The sequence below is a fragment of the Boleophthalmus pectinirostris genome, unplaced genomic scaffold (assembly GCF_026225935.1).
Source record: "Boleophthalmus pectinirostris isolate CB_2022bp ecotype Guang Dong unplaced genomic scaffold, ASM2622593v1 HiC_scaffold_16, whole genome shotgun sequence".
Classification (NCBI taxonomy): Eukaryota; Metazoa; Chordata; class Actinopteri; order Gobiiformes; family Gobiidae; genus Boleophthalmus; species Boleophthalmus pectinirostris.
Window position 1 is genome coordinate 32,637,452 of NW_026571095.1, and position 20,798 is coordinate 32,658,249.

The 20,798-nt window shown below is 41.4% G+C and overlaps 1 protein-coding gene across 6 annotated transcripts in view; it reads right to left on the minus strand.

The window, feature by feature from the left end:
- The window catches only part of LOC110165887 (disks large homolog 1-like), a 102,823-nt gene that overhangs the window by 68,465 nt on the left and 13,560 nt on the right, over positions 1–20,798 (minus strand). For 3 of the 6 annotated variants that reach the window (XM_055151451.1, XM_020931078.2, XM_055151453.1), the window contains exons 4-5: positions 18,477–18,512; positions 557–712 (exon numbers count right to left, since the gene is read on the minus strand). In XM_055151451.1, coding sequence (XP_055007426.1) covers positions 557–712; positions 18,477–18,512 — 192 coding nt within the window. The remainder of the gene's footprint in view (positions 1–556; positions 713–18,476; positions 18,513–20,798) is intronic. The other 3 variants (XM_055151452.1, XM_055151454.1, XM_020931088.2) reach the window with 1 other exon arrangement.

Here is a 20,798-nt window from a genome sequence, read left to right on the forward strand (position 1 = left end):
GAAAATAGCAAAACATGGGCCCTTTAAATCTTTCAAAGTTGTTTTTGGTTGTTGTTTTTTGGCATCTTTGGCAAATATTTCTTTCACTGCTTCTGGAATGTTTTGCTTAATTTTCCTCATAATAACTAACTTTATAATAATACTACTTTACTGTACTGCCCTACAAAAGCAGAAACAGAAGCCCTAACATCATGTTTGGTCAAAAATGAGTTTGTGTCATTTTGTTTGTATTTGAGATTTCATTAATCGTGTGAAATCAGTAAAATTTCATAACTATTGTGTAATGGATGTTCCAAAACCCAAATTGTGCTTGTTTATGTGCAGAAGATACAATGTGAAAAGAGTTATTTTGCATGAGATGGGCCCTTTAAGCTCTTTTTTTTGTAGGGCAGTGCAGTAGTTAGGTTGAAACAAATGCAATTGGCTTCATAAATCATGCGTTCAGTATTCACGCACACATACTGTCCCGTTGACTTTAAACTAAATAAACTGACAGCGCTGTAAGAACCAAACTGTCCCGTCCAGGTCGAGCTTTACAGACGGTAGAGGACATTACCTTGATGGGCGAGATGTGAGCGTGGGACACATATCCGTGCACCGTCTCCACTTGGGACAGGCTCTTCTGGGACACCTGCACCAGCTCGGGACTGTCCTCGGGGAGGGGAGGGGGCGTGGGGTCCTGGGGCGTGTCCTCGTCCTGCTGACCGTACTTCTGCACAGAGACACGAAAGACGAACGTGAGCGAAAGAGAGAGGAGAGGGGACAGGAGGAGGCTAAATTATCTGCCTTTAGGGTTGTCAAAAGTATCAAAAATCAGGTAATAATCCACAATAAAACTAAGAAAGAGCTTTTTTTTATGATGACTAGTCTGATTAAGTGTCCATCTTTATAATAAACTCTCTCCTCTTTTTTGTTGAACTATTTTCCAAGTTAATGTTTCAAAGTTTTTTGAAAAAATCCTATCCAAAAAATCCTAAATACTTAGAACAGAACTGGTAACCGGTATCCAGTTTTGGACAATCTGTGACAAACACTTTATTCACAAAAACAATTATGCAAACTCTATACACCTGGGATCTGAAGAAAAAAAGTGTATTTTTTTGTGATTTTCTATCTATTTGGAGGTAAATGAACACCTTAGCATTTAGATTTTGTTCATTTTATTTATAATTTTCTAACATGTCCTCTGTAATGGACATCGGGGACATTTTGGTGTTAAATCCATCCAAGTTAAGAACCTAAAAAAATCTCTGGCAAGCTTCTACAATCGCCTCAGAAAGTTTTAAGACTCCCTTTTAATTTCTTAAGTTTTTTTTTTTATGAGTATTGAGTTTATTTTTTGTATCCTGGACATGATACTGCCTATAATCCCCCCGCCCTATTTAGGCAGAGGAACCTATTAAGAGTCTCTCAAAACACTTAAAACATAAACCAGTTAACTCTAAATGACACAAATGAATAGGCCGAGTCTCAGGAGGATATGAGAAAATATCCGGCTCCATAATCCCCCCGTGTTTTGTAGAACCACCACTAACAAAAACAGCACAGACCCACATGTGAACAACATAATTACTGTGTACATGTAGAAAAATTAGAGGTGAGACCACTACGGCGCTGTTCTGTTGCCCTCAAAGACAGAAACAAATCACCACAGCTAAAGTGAAATCTGCAGAAACACGCCCTCTTGTGGTGGAGCTACACTAACGCAGCGCAGTTGTACTATACCACAGGTCTCCAAACTTTTGCCTCTGGTGAGATGCCTTTACAAAACGAAAATACTGGAGAACAACAAATGTTTGCAGTCGAAAGAAACGATAAAAGAGAGCAAGCCTTAGATGGTGTCCAGTGAGATACCTATAAAACATAAAACCAAAGTGGAGAGTTTTAAGTCTCGTCTTAAGAACAACTTTTATTCTCTGCCTCTTTTAATACCAGTCTTTATATAATTTTATTTTATTATATTTTTTTATGTTATATTTTATTTTTTATTTTATTTATTTAATTTTATTGTATTACATTTTTATTAATTTATTTAATTATTGTTTTTTTTATCCATTTTATTTTTTAGTACTGCATCTATGTATTGATTTTTATTATTTTTATTCATGGATTTTATTATTATTATTTTATTTATTGATTCTATTAGTTTCCTCATGGTTGGAACACAATTCTGCATTTTTTTAAATTTATTTTTTATTTATTTATTTTTTATTTATTTTTTTTTTTTTTACATGTGAAGCACTTTGGAAACTGTCTTGTTTATAAAATGTGCTATACAGGAGCGTTGTCGTGTGGCTGTAGCCTTAGAGTCAGGTTTGTGGAGATGCAAGCCCGCTCACAGTAGAGACACGTGTTTTGAAAATATTTTTGGCTTAAACTTTACACACTGTGGTTGACGATCCAAGTTTATACTGCTCAATCTCTATTTTGTCTAAAAAAAATATTTTGACTGATAAAAACCAATCCGTGTATGATTTGTTCATTCGTTTTTCAAAATAAAACCAAAGATAAGAAAATGAAAAAACAACTATTTTCTTCATTGTTTGTCTCCAAAACCAAAATGAAAAAATGGATAATGATTGTTTTTTTCAGTTTTCGATTTTGTGTTTAAATGAAGCATGGAAAAAAACAGATAACGGACGTTTCCCGTTTCCCGTGACGTAACTGCAATGCTGGACTTTTGTGCCGCATACGGACTAAACCAGGACTGAACCAGGACTGAACCAGGACTGAACCAGGACTGAACCAGGACCCAAACCAGCACCAAACCAGGACTAAAGCAGGACTGAACCAGGACTGTTGGGACGGGCCCGGAGGTGCGCCCGCGTAGTCTGTCGGGTGATCAGGACTGAGACCGCGGCCGGTTTAGACCTGGTTTAGACCTGGTTTAGACCTGGTTTAGACCTGGTTTAGACCTGGTTTAGACCTGGTTTAGTCCTGGTTTAGTCCTGGTTTAGACCTGGTTTAGTCCTGGTTTAGTCCTGGTTTAGTCCTGGTTTAGTCCTGGTTTAGACCTGGTTTAGACCTGGTTTAGACCTGGTTTAGACCTGGTTTAGACCTGGTTTAGACCTGGTTTAGTCCTGGTTTAGTCCTGTTTAGTCCTGGTTTAGACCTGGTTTAGACCTGGTTTAGACCTGGTTTAGTCCTGGTTTAGTCCTGGTTTAGACCTGGTTTAGACCTGGTTTAGACCTGGTTTAGACCTGGTTTAGTCCTGGTTTAGACCTGGTTTAGACCTGGTTTAGTCCTGGTTTAGACCTGGTTTAGACCTGGTTTAGACCTGGTTTAGTCCTGGTTTAGACCTGGTTTAGACCTGGTTTAGACCTGGTTTAGACCTGGTTTAGTCCTGTTTTAGTCCTGTTTTAGTCCTGAGTCCGGCATCGCAGTTTAAGTCACGTAAATATCAGTTTTTTTTTTTTTCATTATTCATTTAAACACAAACTCAAAAACTGAAAAAACAAGTTGTTATCAATTTTTCCATTTTGGTTTTGGAGACAAATAATAAAGAAAATATTTGCTTTTTCACTTTCTTATTTCTGGTTTTATTTTGAAAAACGAATCAACGAACGACACACAGATTAAAAACACAAATATAAAAGAATCTAACATTATTTTCTGAACTTAAACTATACAGATTGCTTTTTAACACACATAAATAGCGACATTCTGAGTGAAAACCCTCTTAACACATGATTCAATTAGCTGCACAGCTCAAACTATTATTGTTATGAATATTATTCCTCTCCCACCTCTGTATATTTTCAGCTAATCAAATCATTTCACAGTGAATATTTTAACGCACCCAAGAAGAGCACCGAGACTAAAGTAAAATCTAAACTGATAAACCAAGAATCCCGTGTATTTCTGAACACGCTTGCAGAATAAAACCTCACGGAGACACACGGGGGAGGGCATCTGACACAAAGAGACATTTTAAACATGTTTGCAGAGATCTAAACTACAGCGTTGGTCGTTTTTTCGTGAGGTTTCCACGGCGATAATCAAACGTGAGCGCTCCCGTGTGCTGGTGTGTGTGTGTGCGCGGCTCTGTAGGAGGATGCCTCGTCTTCGTCGCCTCCGTCTGGAAGCTGCTGTAGATGCTATAAATAGAGCGGAAAGGGGGGATCCGTCCAGAGGAACGCTCAGAGGACGAAGAGGAGGAGGAGGAGGAGGACGACGAAGAGGAAGAGGAGTGAAGCAAGACCGAGGCACCAGCGGCCAGCGATGCGAAAGCGGCCAGATACTCTGAGTCCATGTGGGACAGTGGGACAACCAGGAGACTGACAACCACAAATAGTCCCATACTGATTTTTATTTTGAGCCATTACGACGATATTTAGCTTTTAAAATCCACAGTAAAGCCCACAAATGTATCTTTAGTTGACGTAAAGATCACAAATCAACAAAAAGTATGCATCTGGTATAAAACGGGGATGCGCCGATACAATATTTTGGTGGATTGGATATAGAGCTGTGCTAAAATATTGAAATTAGAGATGGGCATTCGATTAAATTTTCTTAATTGATCGTCGGAAGAATTAATGATCGATTATCGATTAATCATTAACGTTTTTATATTAAAATGATCATCATTATTATTACTATCTGCACTACTAATCTGCATAAATAAATTCAACTTTACGACATATAAACCGTAACGATTCTAGAGCCACATCAGCTCGTTTGACATTATAATGTATTTAATTCAGTTTTGCTCAACTCTCACAGAAACAAAACTTAAAACCGCATCGCTAATTTGCATAAACTAAGCGAAGATAAAACTGCAGCTCTTGTGTCGCTGATGCGGTTCAACTTCTGTTGGATTAAAAGACACGACTCAGGTGAATACAGGTTAGTGTGACCAGATTTGCGTTTTGTCAAAACCAGGACACCGTACGGGGGAGGAGGTGGGGACTCGTCATCGACATTGAGTGACGCTCACCTGGCAAAGCTTTTTCCCACTGGACACAGAAACATATGTGCTGCTTTGTACACTGTGCACATGGACTCACACTTGTCCCGAACGCAACGGAAAGCATGAAATTTCTTGTACAAATCATCGTTAAATACACATTTGTGCTTCGGTACGTTGCAGACTGACCCACTGTTTGTGTTTGCTCGTTCCTTCTGAGTGCAGAGAGACACATGTACAGACCCCTGTTTGGTCACGCTACACACAGCAACCTACATTTGGTTTATCGATTAAAATTAAGGTAATCGATGAAATTCTTAATGATCAATTATCGATTAATCGATTAATCATGCCCATCCCTAGTGCCGATACAATATTTTGGTGGATTGGATATAGGGGTGTGCAAAAATACTGAAATATCGATATATCACATCATTTAATTTGATGATTCAGTATCAATATCGTGGGCTGCTGTATCGATATATCGCCTGTGACTTTTTAAACATTTCTGGAGGAGTCTTTGCGCCCCTGCTGGCCAACCGTTAAAAATGTCCAATATCCGTAATATCCTTTTTTTGCTCACAAACATGCATAGAATTTAATCCCTGAATTTGGTACAAGTCTGATATTATTGATGTTAATGTCTATGGTAGGGGGCGCTATAGTGTTCACTTTTCATATACTTCATAGTGCATTATATTCAGGCTGAAATCCCACATGAGTGATTCCAATTTCAGCACATTCGGACTAAGTCTGTATGTGTAAACATTTTTAAAAAAAAATTTTGCGGGAGTCTTTGCGCACCTGCTGGCCAAATGTGGAAAACGCCCCGTGTCCATAATAGATGTATCGCCAAGAGTATTTTTTGGTATATTTAACTAAATTATTTTGTGAAAAGCTACAAAAGTGTTGATTTTTTTTTATATTTTGATGAGAAAATTGGTGTTAACTTTGCATAATCGTAGTGGATTTGGTAAACTTTTAGTATCACAGCCATGATTTAGCCTTTTTTTCACTGAACTGTATCGATTCGATGTGAAATATATCATATCAAATCGTCTTGAATCACTGTATCGAAAACCATATCGTATCGTAGACTGAGGTTACGCTTACATGGAAACGAATCACTGTATTGGAAACGATTTGCGTCGAGACACGTCGTTTCTGTGTCCGCAATCAAAACCTCCCGTAAAGCAAAACTGCCTGAAACGCTGGTGTTACGACGTCACAAAATCACATGGGTCGTAAAAACAAGGAAGTGCAGCACCGTGTCTGAAGTTGCAGCAGCCGATTTCGAGCCGAGGAAGATGACAAGCGTGAAAACAAGTCTTTTCTACTAGCAAGTTTTCCTCGTTTGTCAATGGTTGTTTAAGCTGTTTTCCTCACATGACCGATGTCACGAACCCAGCGAATCAGGAAGAAGCAAGTCACAGTGACGTGGTCCAATAAGAACGCAACTAGAGCTCCTACGTCAGAGTATCAGCGTTTTCAGGCGGTCCACACGGTGCCGCATCAGATCTGTACTCAGATGAATTCGTGGGAGCTGGAGGCACCAGATCGTTCCGTCTCTGGAGCTGTTTTCCAGCGGATTAGTGTGGACGAACACTGCATCCACAACGAAAACGAGTCAAATATGTACTAGTGTGGACGGGGCCTATGTATTGAGGTTTGTATCGTATCGACAAATTCTTAATGGATATCGGATTCCAAGTTATCGGTTCAGTCAACGTCCAATTTTGGTCTGTAAATTGGTGTAGCAAGGTTAATTACTGGACAATGTTGACCCAAAACGTCACATAATATTAAACTTTCTTCACAATTTTACACAACTGTAATGTAATTACTTGAAGTTATAACAAATATAATCAGCCATCCCTACAAAACAACATCACTGGTTCTTCACGAATGACTAGTACGGACGGGACAAGATACATTTTCCACAAGACGAGACGAGACACGACACTGGATCTTCGAGCACGAGATAAGACTTTTAGACATTTGAAAGATTTTGACGCTTTATTATGATGCATAAATAAATTGTATATTCCAGTTTCCAATTTTGGGCTCACCATTTTTTATTTAATTTACTTCATATTTCTGCTGTCATTGCCATTTTTGGGGCTATAGCTTCTTAAAAACTGTAACTCAACAGTATTTAACTTACTTTTATTTCAAATCCAAATGTAAAAACATGGAAAAGAAATCTCACAAGGTTATTTTTCTCATGTGTGTACAATCTTGAGTATTGACTCTTGGGCTAAAATATTTTTATAATGAATATAATGAGAATTTTGAAATGTATTGTTTATAGTCGTAGGTGTAACCAGAACAGCCTCCATCAGTCACATCGCTCCAGTCCCTCCACTAGTTTCTCGTTCACTTCCAAATTCAATTCAAGATTCTGTTACTCACCTTAAATCAATTAATAATCTGGTCCCACCTCCACCTCCCCACCTATCACTGTTGTCTCCCACTCCCTCTGCTCCTCCTTCTCTCTCCACCTCTCTGTCCTCTCTCCTCCTCCTCCTCTTTCCAACTGTCGGTTCTCTCTGCTCCTCCTCTCTCCAGCTCTCTGTCCTCTCTCTTCTTCCTACCCCTGTCTCCAGCTCTTCCGTTTTCCCTCCTCCTCCTCTCTCCTCCAGCACTGTCCCCTGTGTTCCTTCTCTTTCAAGCTCTGTCCCCTGTGCTCTTCCTCTCTCCTCTTCCTCCTCCTCTCCAGCTCTATGTCCCCACTGCTCCAAGATGAGGCGAGATCCTCATCTTCTCTCCAGCTCTGTCTTCTTCGCTCTTCTTGCTCCTCCTCTCTGTCCCCTCTCCTCTTTCTCTCTGCTGCTCCTCCTCCTCCTCCACTCTCCGTCCTCTCTACTCTTCCTCCTCCTGTCTCCAGTTCTTCTGTTCCCTGTGCTCCTCCTCTCTCTACCTCCTCTCTCCAGCTCTCGGTCTCCTCTTCCTCCTCCTCTCTCGGTTCTCTCTTCTCTTCCTCTCTCCTCCTCCTCTCGACAACTCTCTGTCCTCTCTCCTCTTCCTCCTCCTCTCTCCAGCTCTCCATTTCCTCTGCTTTTCCTCTCTGCTCCCTCTCTCTCCAGCTCTGTCTCCTCTGCTCTTCCGCTCTCTTCCTCCTCCTCTCTGCAGCTTTCTGTCCCCTCCGCCTCTTCTTCTCTCCTCATCCTCCTCTCTTTCCTCTGTGCTCTTCCTCTCTCCTCCTGCTCACCTCGTCACCACGTACGGCGGTGCCAAGCTTTCAGTCCCTCTGCTCCTCAGCTCTGGACCTCACCGGGTCTTCATTCACTCCCGACATTCAAATCGTGACTCAAAACCCATTTATTTACATTCGCCCTCCCCCATTAACGTCCTCATGTCTCAGAAACGGCCCCGTGCTGTTCGATTATTTTTAATTACGCCTCTTAATTGTCGTTTGCGCGGCGTCCTTGAGGGCCCAGAAAGACGCTTTCAAATAAAACGCATTCTTACATTCACACATTCTTGGATTCGTTTCGTTCGGCAGGTCAGATTTCAGTCTCCCCTCAGATGCGAATGCTCGAGGAAGAATTAGATCGCAATCGACACCACAACAAAACTAAATAATCTAAAAATACAACAAACTAAGTAAGCACAGAGCACTCCCGCCTCACACCAAGAGGGTCCTGTTGGTTCCCGGAGCACGTGGAGCCTTTCTGGTTGGACTTAAAATACAAATAAAGCCTCGCACTGCTGCTAAAGACAAAAACACAGTACCTAGATTTGAATATTCACTTATTGGAGCTTAATAAATAATTCAACTTGTCTGACTTGGATCGGGATGATTAAAACCTCACCCACACACCGCTCTGCGCACAGTAAAAGCACCGGACCCTGACAGGACCCTGACTAGACCGAGAACTCGCAACAATCTTTTGAATTGGACAAAAAAGAATAACTTTGCTTAATTAAACATTCTGAAAAGCTGAAGATCCAAAAAGCAGATCAAAAATGGTGAGGACTAATTTGTAAATTGAATCGAACTCATTTATTTGTACGAAATTATGCAAAAGAAAATAATAATCTTGTATCGACCTCGTGGACCCAATCTCGACTTGTATTTTGTCTTGTGAAAATTGCGTCTCGTCTCATCCCTAAAGCCAGTGTCCAAAAAGCCCATGTTAGATGTTCACTATTTGCAATGATGTTACTTCAAAACAAAATACAAAAAAATTGTAAAACACATGTTAAACCAACCAAGACAAAATCAGTTCTAAACTATCCTCTCTAGGGTTTGGTATCATCAAGAAGTTGCCTATAGGCGAGTTTCAGCTGACGTCATTGTTATTAAAAGCCCGCGTTGCTGCTGGGAAATATTTTGGTCGGAGGCAAGAAACACGATAGCGTCAAACACAGTGCGTAACCTCGCGTATTTATCCACGATAATGGTAAATTCCTGCTGCATTATCGGATGCACAAATAGAAGCACGGAAGAAGGAAAATGTCTTTTTCGTATTCTGAGTGAAAAGAACCGCTAACGGTGAATTAAACGGCTTTCAAACATTCGCAGAGCAAACGTAGAAGATCCTAACAAACCGTGGACTCCAACAAGTTCAACAACACATCGAGACTCTTGGAGGTTTTCATCTTTTCTGCTGTGAATGGCCCAGGAGTTTCCACCAAGTCATTGTGGATATCGCCCAAGTGAATATTTGTCCAGGTAGTTGGCGATTCTGACCAGAAATTTGGTTTGGTCCAACTTTTGTCGGGGTTGAAAAGGGTGATTTGTCGTCCATCGATGCTTATGACCAATTTCTGGTCAAATGGTCTTGGGTCCTCTGCCGTTAGAGTGGATAAATAACCGGGATCAATACCCTTTACGTGCTTTCTCGCTCCGTCCGTCATGTTGAATTAGTGTTTCTTGCCGCCAACCAAAATATTTCCCAGCATGCAACGCGCGCTTTTGTCAACAATGAAACTCGCCTATATGATACATACCTTGATACAGTCAACTTTCGATTCAATACGATATATTTCAAATCAATTCAAAATGATTAATTAAAAAATAAAGGTTAAATCATATCTGTGATGCTAAAAGTCTTTGTTAAATCACTTCTTGTGCAAAGTTCATATGAAACACAAACATTTTAATAGTCAAAACAGCGAGCACAGATGTGGACAAAATTGTTGGTACCCTCTGGTAATGAAAGAAAAATCAACAATCGTCACTGAAATAACTTGAAACTGAGAAAAGCAATAATAAATAAAAATTTACTGAAAATAGTCCAACAAAAATCAAACATTGCTTTTCACCTGTGGTTAAACAGAATTATTAGATAAAACAAAATACCCTTAATTTAATATTTTGTTGCACAACCTTTTAAGGCAAACTCTGCAAGCAAACAATTTCTGTAACTGTCAATGAGATTTTCGGGTCAACTGGTATTTTAACCCATTTCTCATGAGCAAACTGTTCTTGTTGTCTCAGGTTTTGAAGCGTTCCTTCTCCAGACGCATGTTTCAGCTCATTTCACAGATGTTTAAGAGAACTGAGATCTGGGCTCACTGAAGAACACTCCAGAACAGTCCTATGTTTTGTTCTCAGTCATTCTTGGGTGTTTTTAGCTGTGTGTTTTGGCTCATTGTCCTGTTGGAAGTCCCATGACCTACGACTGAGACCAAGCTTTCAGACACTAGGCAAATCACTAATCAATGGACTTGTCTGACTTATTATTTGGTCGACTCCAGTTAAAAGTTTTAAATGGAGTTAAAGAGGCACCCACACGCTACTCTGTGCACCAACCTGACCCTCCTCACCCACTCTAAGGCTGTGTTTATATGATGACGGTCTGAACAGAAGATGCAAAAGCGGCGTCGCGTCTTCACTTTTTATTCCGCGTTTAGACGAGCGTTTTTTTTTTTTTTAGGACTTGGAATCTAGGAGCGCCCCTGAGTGATCCCGGAGCACGTGGAAGAGGGTGTCTGCAAGGCGCGATCGGACGTCAGCTGCGTTTAGCCCCGTGGAGTGTGGAGTTCTGCGCCGGTCCTTTTGCCCGATGGTCTACGGGACCGCACCTCCTGCTCGTCCCGACATTCTGAACCTTAACGATGGCGTTTCACCGCTGCTGATATCGCTGTGATTTCAGTGAATTTGCATGAGTTATAAAAGTAACAAATTACTGTACTGCGTTGCTTTTTGCTGTAATGTGGCATTACAGGAAAAAAATAGTAATATTTTACTTGGTACAAACGTCAGTAATGCACGTCGCATTGCTTTTTTAATCTGGATTGAAGTGGTGGGTTTTTCCTTCATACAAATTCGCTAAAATCACCGCAATAGCAGCGGTGAAACGCCAGAGAGGCACCCGTGTAGACCGTCAGGTAACCGCAGGCGAAAGGAGCCGACGCAGAATTCCGCGCTCCACAGGGCAAATCGGAGCTTACGTCCGATCGCGCCTTGCAGACACCTTGGTCCACAGACTCCAGGTACTCTCAGAGGCGGTCCTAGATTCCAAGTCCTAGCCCAAGATTAGTCCTGGCTCAGTCCTGGCTCAGTCCTGGCTCAGTCCTGGCTCAGCTCTGGTTCAGTCCTCCGTTCAGTCCTCCGTTCAGTCCTCCGTTCAGTCCTCCGTTCAGTCCATATACGGCGCAAAATTTCAGCATCTTCACAGTTATTTCGGCGAGAGTCACTTAAAAATGCTGCAATCGTCGTGTAATATTTTACATTTTAAACGCAGTCATATTATAATGTAACAAATTACTTCGAAATGACAGTAACAAGTCATAAATAACACATTACAGTTTTAAAGTCACTTGCCCAACAGTGCCTCTGCGTGATTTTGTTGTCAGAATCCCGAGCGGCACTTTAAGAGTTAAAAGTTTTGAAAGAGAGGCACCCACACGCAAACAGCTCCGTGCACAACTAACGCACTCGACCGTCAAGTCCGAAACTCGACCAAAAACTAACCCGAAAACTAACCCTGACCCTCCACGCCCCCTCCTCCACTTCACCCACCGTCGCCCGCCGTCACCCACCTTACATCCGAACATGAGGGAGATGGTGCTGTTGGTGCAGGCCACTTTGCAGTGACACAGCATGGGGCACATACATGTCAGCGGTCTCGCGGCGGCCGCAAGCTGCTCCTGGGGGCTCTTTTTGGGGTTGAGGCTGCTTTTGGACGAGCGCCTCCTCCCCCCTCCTCCTCCTCCCCCACCGCCACCACCGCCGCCTCCGCCGTCCCCCCCACCCGCCCCTCTCTGCTGCCGCCTCCTCTGGCTCCTCTCACCATCCGCCCTCATTCCCGGTAGCGCTCCGACCCGGCATTAAAGCATCCCCCGGTATCCCGCTGGTCACTCGCGCTTTCAGGCTGCTCCGCTGGAATCTCTACAGCCCTCCTCCTCCTCTTCCTCCTCCTCCTCCACTCCTGGACGGTTATTTATAGGCTCGCCCCCTCCTCCTCCTCCCTCCCATCCCAACACTCTCTCGGAGCTCCGCCTCTTGTTAAAACGCTTCCGGTTTGTCCCTGGCGCGGTTAAGGCGAGCGGCTGCGTGCGGCGGTGCTGCGTGTGTGTGGGTGACAGCGAAGCCCCCGGGGGGATGACAGAGAGGGGGGGAAGAGGAGGAGGAAGAGGACGGGTGGAGGGGGTGGGGGCTTGGTCACCGCACGCGAGATGCTCTCCACAACAGTCTGACGCCGAACGGGGAGACGCTGTGGGAATTTACGTAACGGCTCCGATCATAAAACGCGACGAAACTCTCAAACAAATACGCACCACTTCAATTTACAGTCCGTCCTGGAACCGAAGTACATGTTTATTTTATTATAATTTATACAGACTTCGTATCAATCACTCAGAAATGTGCTAAAATGTGCCTGTCAATCACTCGGTGGCTGGCGTTCAAGATGTGGAATTTCATTTTCAGTTTTTCACGTTTTATTATTATTATTAGAAGCAGCCAGAGGATTAAAAAGAAACCTGCACAGACACATTTGGAGAATATGCAAATCCCACACAGAAATGACCCGTCCTGTCTGAATTGAACCAAAAAGTTTCTTGCTGTGAGATTTATGACTTGTTTCTGTCATTTCAAAGTAATTCATTTCTTTACAATATTACTGTGTTTAAAATGTAAAATATGACATGACTATTGTATTATTTTTAAATTACTCTCACCAAAATAACTGTGTGAAAATGCTGAACTTTTGCGCCATAGCCACGACTTAGTCAGGATTTACCCGGGACTAAACCAGGTCTAAACAAGGTCTAAATCAGGACTAAACCAGAGCTGAACCAGAGCTGAACCAGGACTAAACCTTATAAACCAAGTCTAAACCAAGTGTCTAAACCAGGACCGAACCAGGACTCAACCAGGACTAAACCAGGTCCAAACCAGGTCTAAACCAGGACCAAACCAGGACCGAATCAGGACCGAATCAGGACCGAACCAGGTCTAAACCAGGACTAAACCAAGTGTCTAAACCAGGACCGAACCAGGACTCAATCAGGACTAAACCAGGTCTAAACCAGGACCGAACCAGGACTCAACCAGGACTCGAACCAGGACTCAACCAGGACTCAACCAGGACTCAACCAGGACTCAACCAGGACTCAACCAGGACTAAACCAGGTCTAAACCAGGTCTAAACCAGGACCGAATCAGGACCAAATCAGGACTGAACCAGGTCTAAACCAGGACTAAACCAGGTCTAAACCAGGTCTAAACCAGGTCTAAACCAGGACTAAACCAGGACTAAACCAGGACTAAACCAGGACTAAACCAGGACCGAACCAGGACTCAACCAGGACTCAACCAGGACTCAACCAGGACTCAACCAAGTGTCTAAACCAGGACCGAACCAGGACTCAACCAGGACTAAACCAGGTCTAAACCAGGACCGAATCAGGACCAAATCAGGACCGAATCAGAACCGAATCAGGACCGAACCAGGTCTAAACCAGGTTTAAACCACGTATAAACCAGTATAAACCAGGATGAAACCAAGATGAAACCAGGTTTAAACCAGGACTAAACCAGGACTAAACCAGGACTAAACCAGGACAAGAACTTGCAATCTAGGACTGCCCCTGTCCGCAAAGCTCGATCGGGCGTCAGCTGCGATTCGCCCCGTGGAACATAGAATTCTTAGTAAATTCTTATTAAATTATTTTGTTATAACTCTACAGTTTTGTTGCTTGTTTAGTGGAGAGAAACTCGTTTGTGCGACACATTTGACATTTTTACTGTTTTGATGATTAAAATGTTTGTGTTTCATATGAACTTTGCACAAGAAGTGGTTTAACAAAGACTTTAAGTATCACAGTCATGATTTAGACTTTATTTTTTATTGAACCGCATCGAATCGATTTGAAATATATTGCACTGAATCGAAAGTGGACTGTATAGAGATATGTATCATATCGTGGTCTATGTATCGGGGTGTGTATCATATCGGCAACTTCTTATTGATACCCAGCGATAATAGAAATATTTAAAAATCAAATCAATATCAAATCTTCGTCTTACTCACTCACACTCTTCTCCTTTCAGCTCTTGTCCCATAGAAATAATCTAAATACAAATATGAGGGTTTTTTTTATACATGAACTGTACTTTTTCTTCAGCACTTTTTCCAGTCTTATTAACCATCATCTAGAATACAATTTATAATGTTCATAAATCCGTTTTAATAGTATTTATTTGAGGAAAGATTATTATTCATTTGTGGTCACAGTGTCTAGTAACTTTCTGCTATTCATGCAAAAGTGTTATCAGTTTGTTTTGTTTTTTCTAGTATTCTTTAAATTTTTTTTTTTTCTTTTAGTACCTTAAATTTTACTGAGACATACTTTTATCACATACTTTTTACTTCTACTCGTGTCATGTTTTGAAGTAGTATTCTTCTTGAGTATTCATTTTTTGTTATTTTTCCCACTGTGAAAGATTATTGAGCCCTTTAAAAAAATGTTGTTAGTTTCCTTTTCTGATTTATTTTAAAAGTTAAGAGACAGACTAACATAATTTACACATAATCTTTCATAAGTCTTTCTGGGGCTCTGTATCTGTGCAGACAGCTCCCTCTGCTGGACTCTAGCTCCAACTGCAGAGAGCATAAATTAAAAAAAAGAAAAAGAAAGAGAGATTGAGCTGTTTGAGGACACTGTTCAAATTGCCCTGACCACTCCCTGCGTCTCATCCTGTGTCCAGTCTAACAGGAAGTCCAGTCTGTGATAAAAGTGATCTAAGAGACTCAGAAGAACACTTATAAAAAAAAATTTAAAAATAAAATAAATATGGTAAACTATCCAAGTGTCCAAATTAGTCCTCATGTTCCAAAACAGAACATGAAAGCAGTATCTAAAACAGGAGTGTCAAACTCAAATTAACAGAGGCCCAAAATTAAAAACTGGGACTAAGTCTGGGGTCTCCAACCTTTTTCCTCTGGTGAGTTACTCTTAGAAAACTAAATTACTGGAGAGCTACTTATTTAGAAAAATTTAAAGACATTGAGAGAAATCGAGTAAATATAAGAGGCTTAGATGGGGTACAGTTGCCCATAAAGCATTTACACAATTAGTATTTTTATTAGTGTACGATTACAGGCATCAGAATGATACATTTAACAGGCATTTAATCAAATCAAATTTTAATTATTCAGCACAATAAATATGATTCAGAAATCCCTTGGTGAGCAACTTGGATGGAGATGGAGAGTTATTGGTAGCTCCTGAGCAATAAGTTGGAGACCCCTGGACTAAGTCGTGGGCCAAACTAAATATTTATTAAAAAATTTCAACAACATTTGCATGTTTTCTATACTTTCGAGATATGTAATGTTAAAACTTTTCTTATTAAAATAAATGTTTAATAATAGTTTTGCTTAAACACTGAATCCGGAACAAGCATAATATAAAAAAATAACAACATTTTAAATAAATAATGTCTCTATAGTCTATCTGTAGCCGGCGGGCAGCTCTAATACATCTTTGATAGGATCTCGTGGGCCAAATATAATTATATCTTGGGCCAAATTTGGTCCCTGGGCCTGAGTTTGACATGTCTAATCTAAAATATCATAAATGTCTAATCTAAAATATTATAAAAATACATATAAACAGCTCCCTCAGTATCATGTCCACCAAAAAAACAGCCCCAAAACCATCACACAACCATCTCCACCACAACCATCGTCACACAGACATCTGGTCCAGAACCATCTCCTTCAAACCCATCCTCATTAAAAACCAGTAAAACCAGTAGAACCATCTCCCCCACACAACCATCTCCACCACCAGAACAATCACCATCACACAACCATCTGATCCAGAACCATCTCCTTCAAACCCATCCTCGGTTGTGTGGTGGAGATAGTAGACCCAGTAGAACTATCTCCCCCACACAACCATCTCCACCACCAGAACAATCACCACCACACAACCATCTGGTCCCGAACCATCTCCTTCAAGCCCATCCTCTGCAGAACCAGTAGAACCATCTCCCCCCACAAAACCATCTCCATCACCACAACAATCACCACCACACAACCATCTGATCCAGAACCAGCTCTGAAGAAACTTCTCCCCCCACAAAATCATCTCCATCACACACCCACCAGAACCATCTCCACCTCCAGCAGAAGCACCAGCTCAGTTTAACCTGGTTTGAACAGGGTCTGGACCAGGTGCAGGTCCAGACCAGGAGCTGGGCTGGTTCTCTGCTGAGGAACATTTTCTCAGAGTATGGTTAAAACAGACCTTATACTTAGACCACACAGTTTGAACAATGCAGATGTATCGTAATCAGCCATGATCATGAATGGACTGCAGCTTCTGATCCAGGGTTTGTTCCAAAATGCACGTTAGGTTGAGTGAACACTGTGGAACCAACCCTGCCCATGACATGAGACCGACTCTGACCCAACATGACCCAGAAGGACAGAAGCCAATGACTGCAGCAGAACCCGGACATGTGGCACTGTGGAGCATCTCTCAAGTGGCTTTGAAGGTGTACTGTGGAATTTCTCTGGTAAAGGACCCACCGTCTGATCATCTGCATGGAGAGGTTATCCTTTTGTCTGGAATGTTCCACACTATGATACTATGTCTACCTTTCATGTATTCAAATTGAAAAGGTATGTTTATTGCTTGACTTAGTGGCACCACCTTTGTCAGTGTGGATATAGAAAATTGACCTGATTCAGACTGTTTCACTTCGTAGAAACTGTCTGACCTCACAGTATTAGAATTCGTTCGCTCGACAGTAGGCAAGTACTTTTTCTATCATTTAACCCAGGCATGTCCAAACTATGGCCCGTGGACCAAATGCGGCCCTCAGACAAATTTTTCTTGGCCCTCAGGCTTCCAGGTGAATTGGCCCAAATTACCTTGCATCAATTAAAAATAATTTTTTTACTGCAAGTTTTTTTGAAAATCTACCTAGCTAAAGCTAATATTTAATATTTAGTGTGTGGTTTTAAGGATCTTAGCATGAATAAAAGGTCATTCTAACGTGTTAAACATGCACATATTTCAATTATTCACTGTATTGAGCCACCAGTCTACGGCCCTCGATCAACCCTCTGCTTCGTCTGTGTTTACATATGTGGCCCTTGATGAAAAAAGTTTGGACACTCTAGATTTAACCAATCGCTGTTATCTGGTCGTGACGTATGTAATGCACCGCTAACGGGGATAACTGGTATATTAAGCTTTTCCCAAATCCCGTAGGAAGAAGGACAATAACGTCTTTCCCCTTGAGCAAATTCACCAAACATTCTCTTTATTTTGGCTCTAAATCCTCAATCTCGGGAATCGTTGACAACATATATGACTCTTTGCTGATTGGCTGGTGCCCGAACTCTCACTTCCAGGGTCTATTGTATTCTGATTCCTGACCTAGTCGTTGGAGAGAAATTAAATTGAGCGGAGACACTGGGTGGCGCCAGCCTGGCTAGAGTTTGACATGTCTGCTCCAAGTCTTTTATTTATTTTATATTTTTTATTTTATTCATTGTTTTATCATTTATAGCTTTATGCATTTTAACACTTTATATTTATTTTTTTAATAAATATAATTTACAGTCTTTTATTGTATTAATTTGTTTGTGCAGCACTTGGGAAACTGTCATGTTTATAAAATGTGCTATAGAAATAAAGTGGATTGGACTGATGTCTACCTCGTATCTTTACGGAAATCTTACACGGTCCATTTAATGCGATATTGTGAAACATTCCAGGCAAAGCAGAAACATACATGGAGACAATCAGTCGACAGTGCATGAATTTACCCATTTGCTGGTGCACCGAGGAGTGAAGTCAATTTTTAGCACTGAAATTATCCAAATGAGTCCAGAGAAGGCAAGGACGCCTCCTGGATGACATCACAAGGTGAACCCAAGTAATAATAAAGTAATAATAATGTTTTAGATGAGGGAATAATTTTGCTGCTAAAGGTTCCAAAAGTTGATTTAGGAGATCAGGATCGTTAAAAACAGCCTGTAAAACCACTTCAGAGAGACAGAACAGCGCCAAATGTGAGGGCGTGATCGGGCCCCTGCGCACAAGCCCCGCCTCTCGTCCACATGACTGATGGAGCATGCTCAGTACTCACCAGCGTGCGCAGGATCTCGTGGAGGAGCGAACAGTTCTGTGAGCGCAGCGTTTGGGACAGGGGAGAACACAGTCAGGCCACGCACTTTAAAGAGGTCTACAGGAGGAACGCACATTTCGCCCACAGGTCAACAGGAGGAGGAGGAGTCAGAACAGGTTATGGGCGGGCTCACTCCGAATGACTCCGCCCACTTCAGGGACCACAGTTGACAAAACAATTTAAAAATATATAAATGATAAAGCCCTTGATTCTTTATTACATTGCATTATTAAGTCAATCCAAGCAGTAGTAGTAAGGTAGAGCTGGGCATTATATTAAATCCTCAAATCGAAACATTACAATTTTTTACCATTTTATTTTGTCACCTTAAAAAATGTATTACCATATTTTTTGGACTATAAATCTCACCGGACTATAAGTCACAATTTTTGGGGCAAATTTATTTTATAAAATCAGAGACCAGGAACAGACATTTGATCTTGAAAGTCAAGTTCTAGTAATAACAACACAACAGAGAACAACAGACTGTTAACGTCACATATGAACAGTTCTTCAGATAAACTATAACATAAACAACAGAACAAGTTTACCAAACTCTCCATCTCACTCCAAATCACTAAATCCATTCAATTCTTCATCCTCGGTGTCACTTCTGAACAACTCCACGACCTCCGGAGGTAAACAGAGCGCCGCTTCCTCTTCTGTGTCGCTGTCGTCAGACTCGGCATCAGTTCCAGTTAGAATTATTTCGGACTTTCTGAATCACGACAGGATGGTTTCGGTGTCACTGAAGTCCAGGCTTTGTCCATCCATCCAGTGACTTCAGGAAAGTTGCATGGTGCATCCTCCCGGTGTTTCTCGCTCAATACAAACTTTCTTTCTGCTGCTCGATTAGTTTTCAGCTGCAGATTTCACTACTCACAGTTTGTAATCTGCAAAATCTGATTTGTGTTCAGTCTTCTCAGTCGTCTTTATAAGTTTGTTCAGATTTTAAATTGTTCAGTGGTACAAAAGTAATGGAGCGATCGACTGACATGATACAGACAGGACAGAGACTCTTTCTGCAGGAGACATGCGCAGTAGAGCCAAGTGACAGTGGTACAGGAGGAACAGGAGCAGCAGATACTCACACACAAGACTAAAGCCTCTCGCCGCTTCAGTGTGAAAATTTTAATATATAAGTCGCACCGGAGTATAAGTCGCAGAAAACACCCAAATCATGAAAAAAAGTGCGACTTATAGTCCAAAAAATGCGGTAATCAGATTTCAATCAATTATGCCAAGCTTGTAGCCACAGCTGACTCGCGCTCACCACATTCATACTGGGCAAGGTAAGTGAAGTGTCATGCCTAAGGACACAACGACAGCATGCACAGTCCCGAGCTGGATTTGAACTACGCTTCTCCAGGTCGGTGGACTCACAAAACCTGCGTGTCTTGGAGTAGATCATTACATGATCTTTTTTGCACATTAACTTGCGAGTTCACATTTAGCTCAATACATTTTTAATAACTTTAGAAGATGAATTAACACGATTTAATGAGTATGTCCTAAAACGCACCGCACCTGATTTTTTTTTTTTACAGGAAAAGCAGAAGTAGATCATTTTAAACATTTTGCAGTGCTCCAAAATTATTCCTTACTCACCTTACACTTTCTGAACATCCTCATTATTCACGGGGATGAGTTTATAATCGCTATAAGCACGACAACTAGCATGTTAACAGTGCACTTCCTGATTCCTGAGTGTGCATCTGGCACGTTTTGACCTCAAAAGCTGCTTGTGCAATATATCTATACTTGGATAAGATCAATTTTGCTCAGTGATATGGGGGAAAACTTTAACTCGCACTTTCACATTTTGCTCAGTTTATTATTAAAGGTTCTATTATATGCAAAATTGACATTTTAAGCCGTGTTCTAATGCCGTTACCTCGTCAAAAACACACCTAGAGTTGTGTTTCATTCACACGATAGAGTAATTCTTTATTATTAGTCTGCCTGGCAATTCCAGAGCTGAAATCATCCAAGTGATTCTAGCGTATCGAGTTTCAAAACACAGAGGAGCTCTTCTTGTATGATCGCCTGGCATCACAAGATGGAACACAGGGGTGCAAAAATATTGAAATATCGATATATCATATTGTTTAATGTGATGGTACAGTATCGATATCGTGGGCTGCTGTATCGCCAGGAGTATTTTTTGGTGTATTTGAACCCAAATTGTGCAGAAGCTACGACGTGAAAAGAGTTATTTTGCATGAGATGGGCCCTTTAAAATTTGACAGCTTCTCTGCACTTTTGACTGACTGTGGCCCCGCT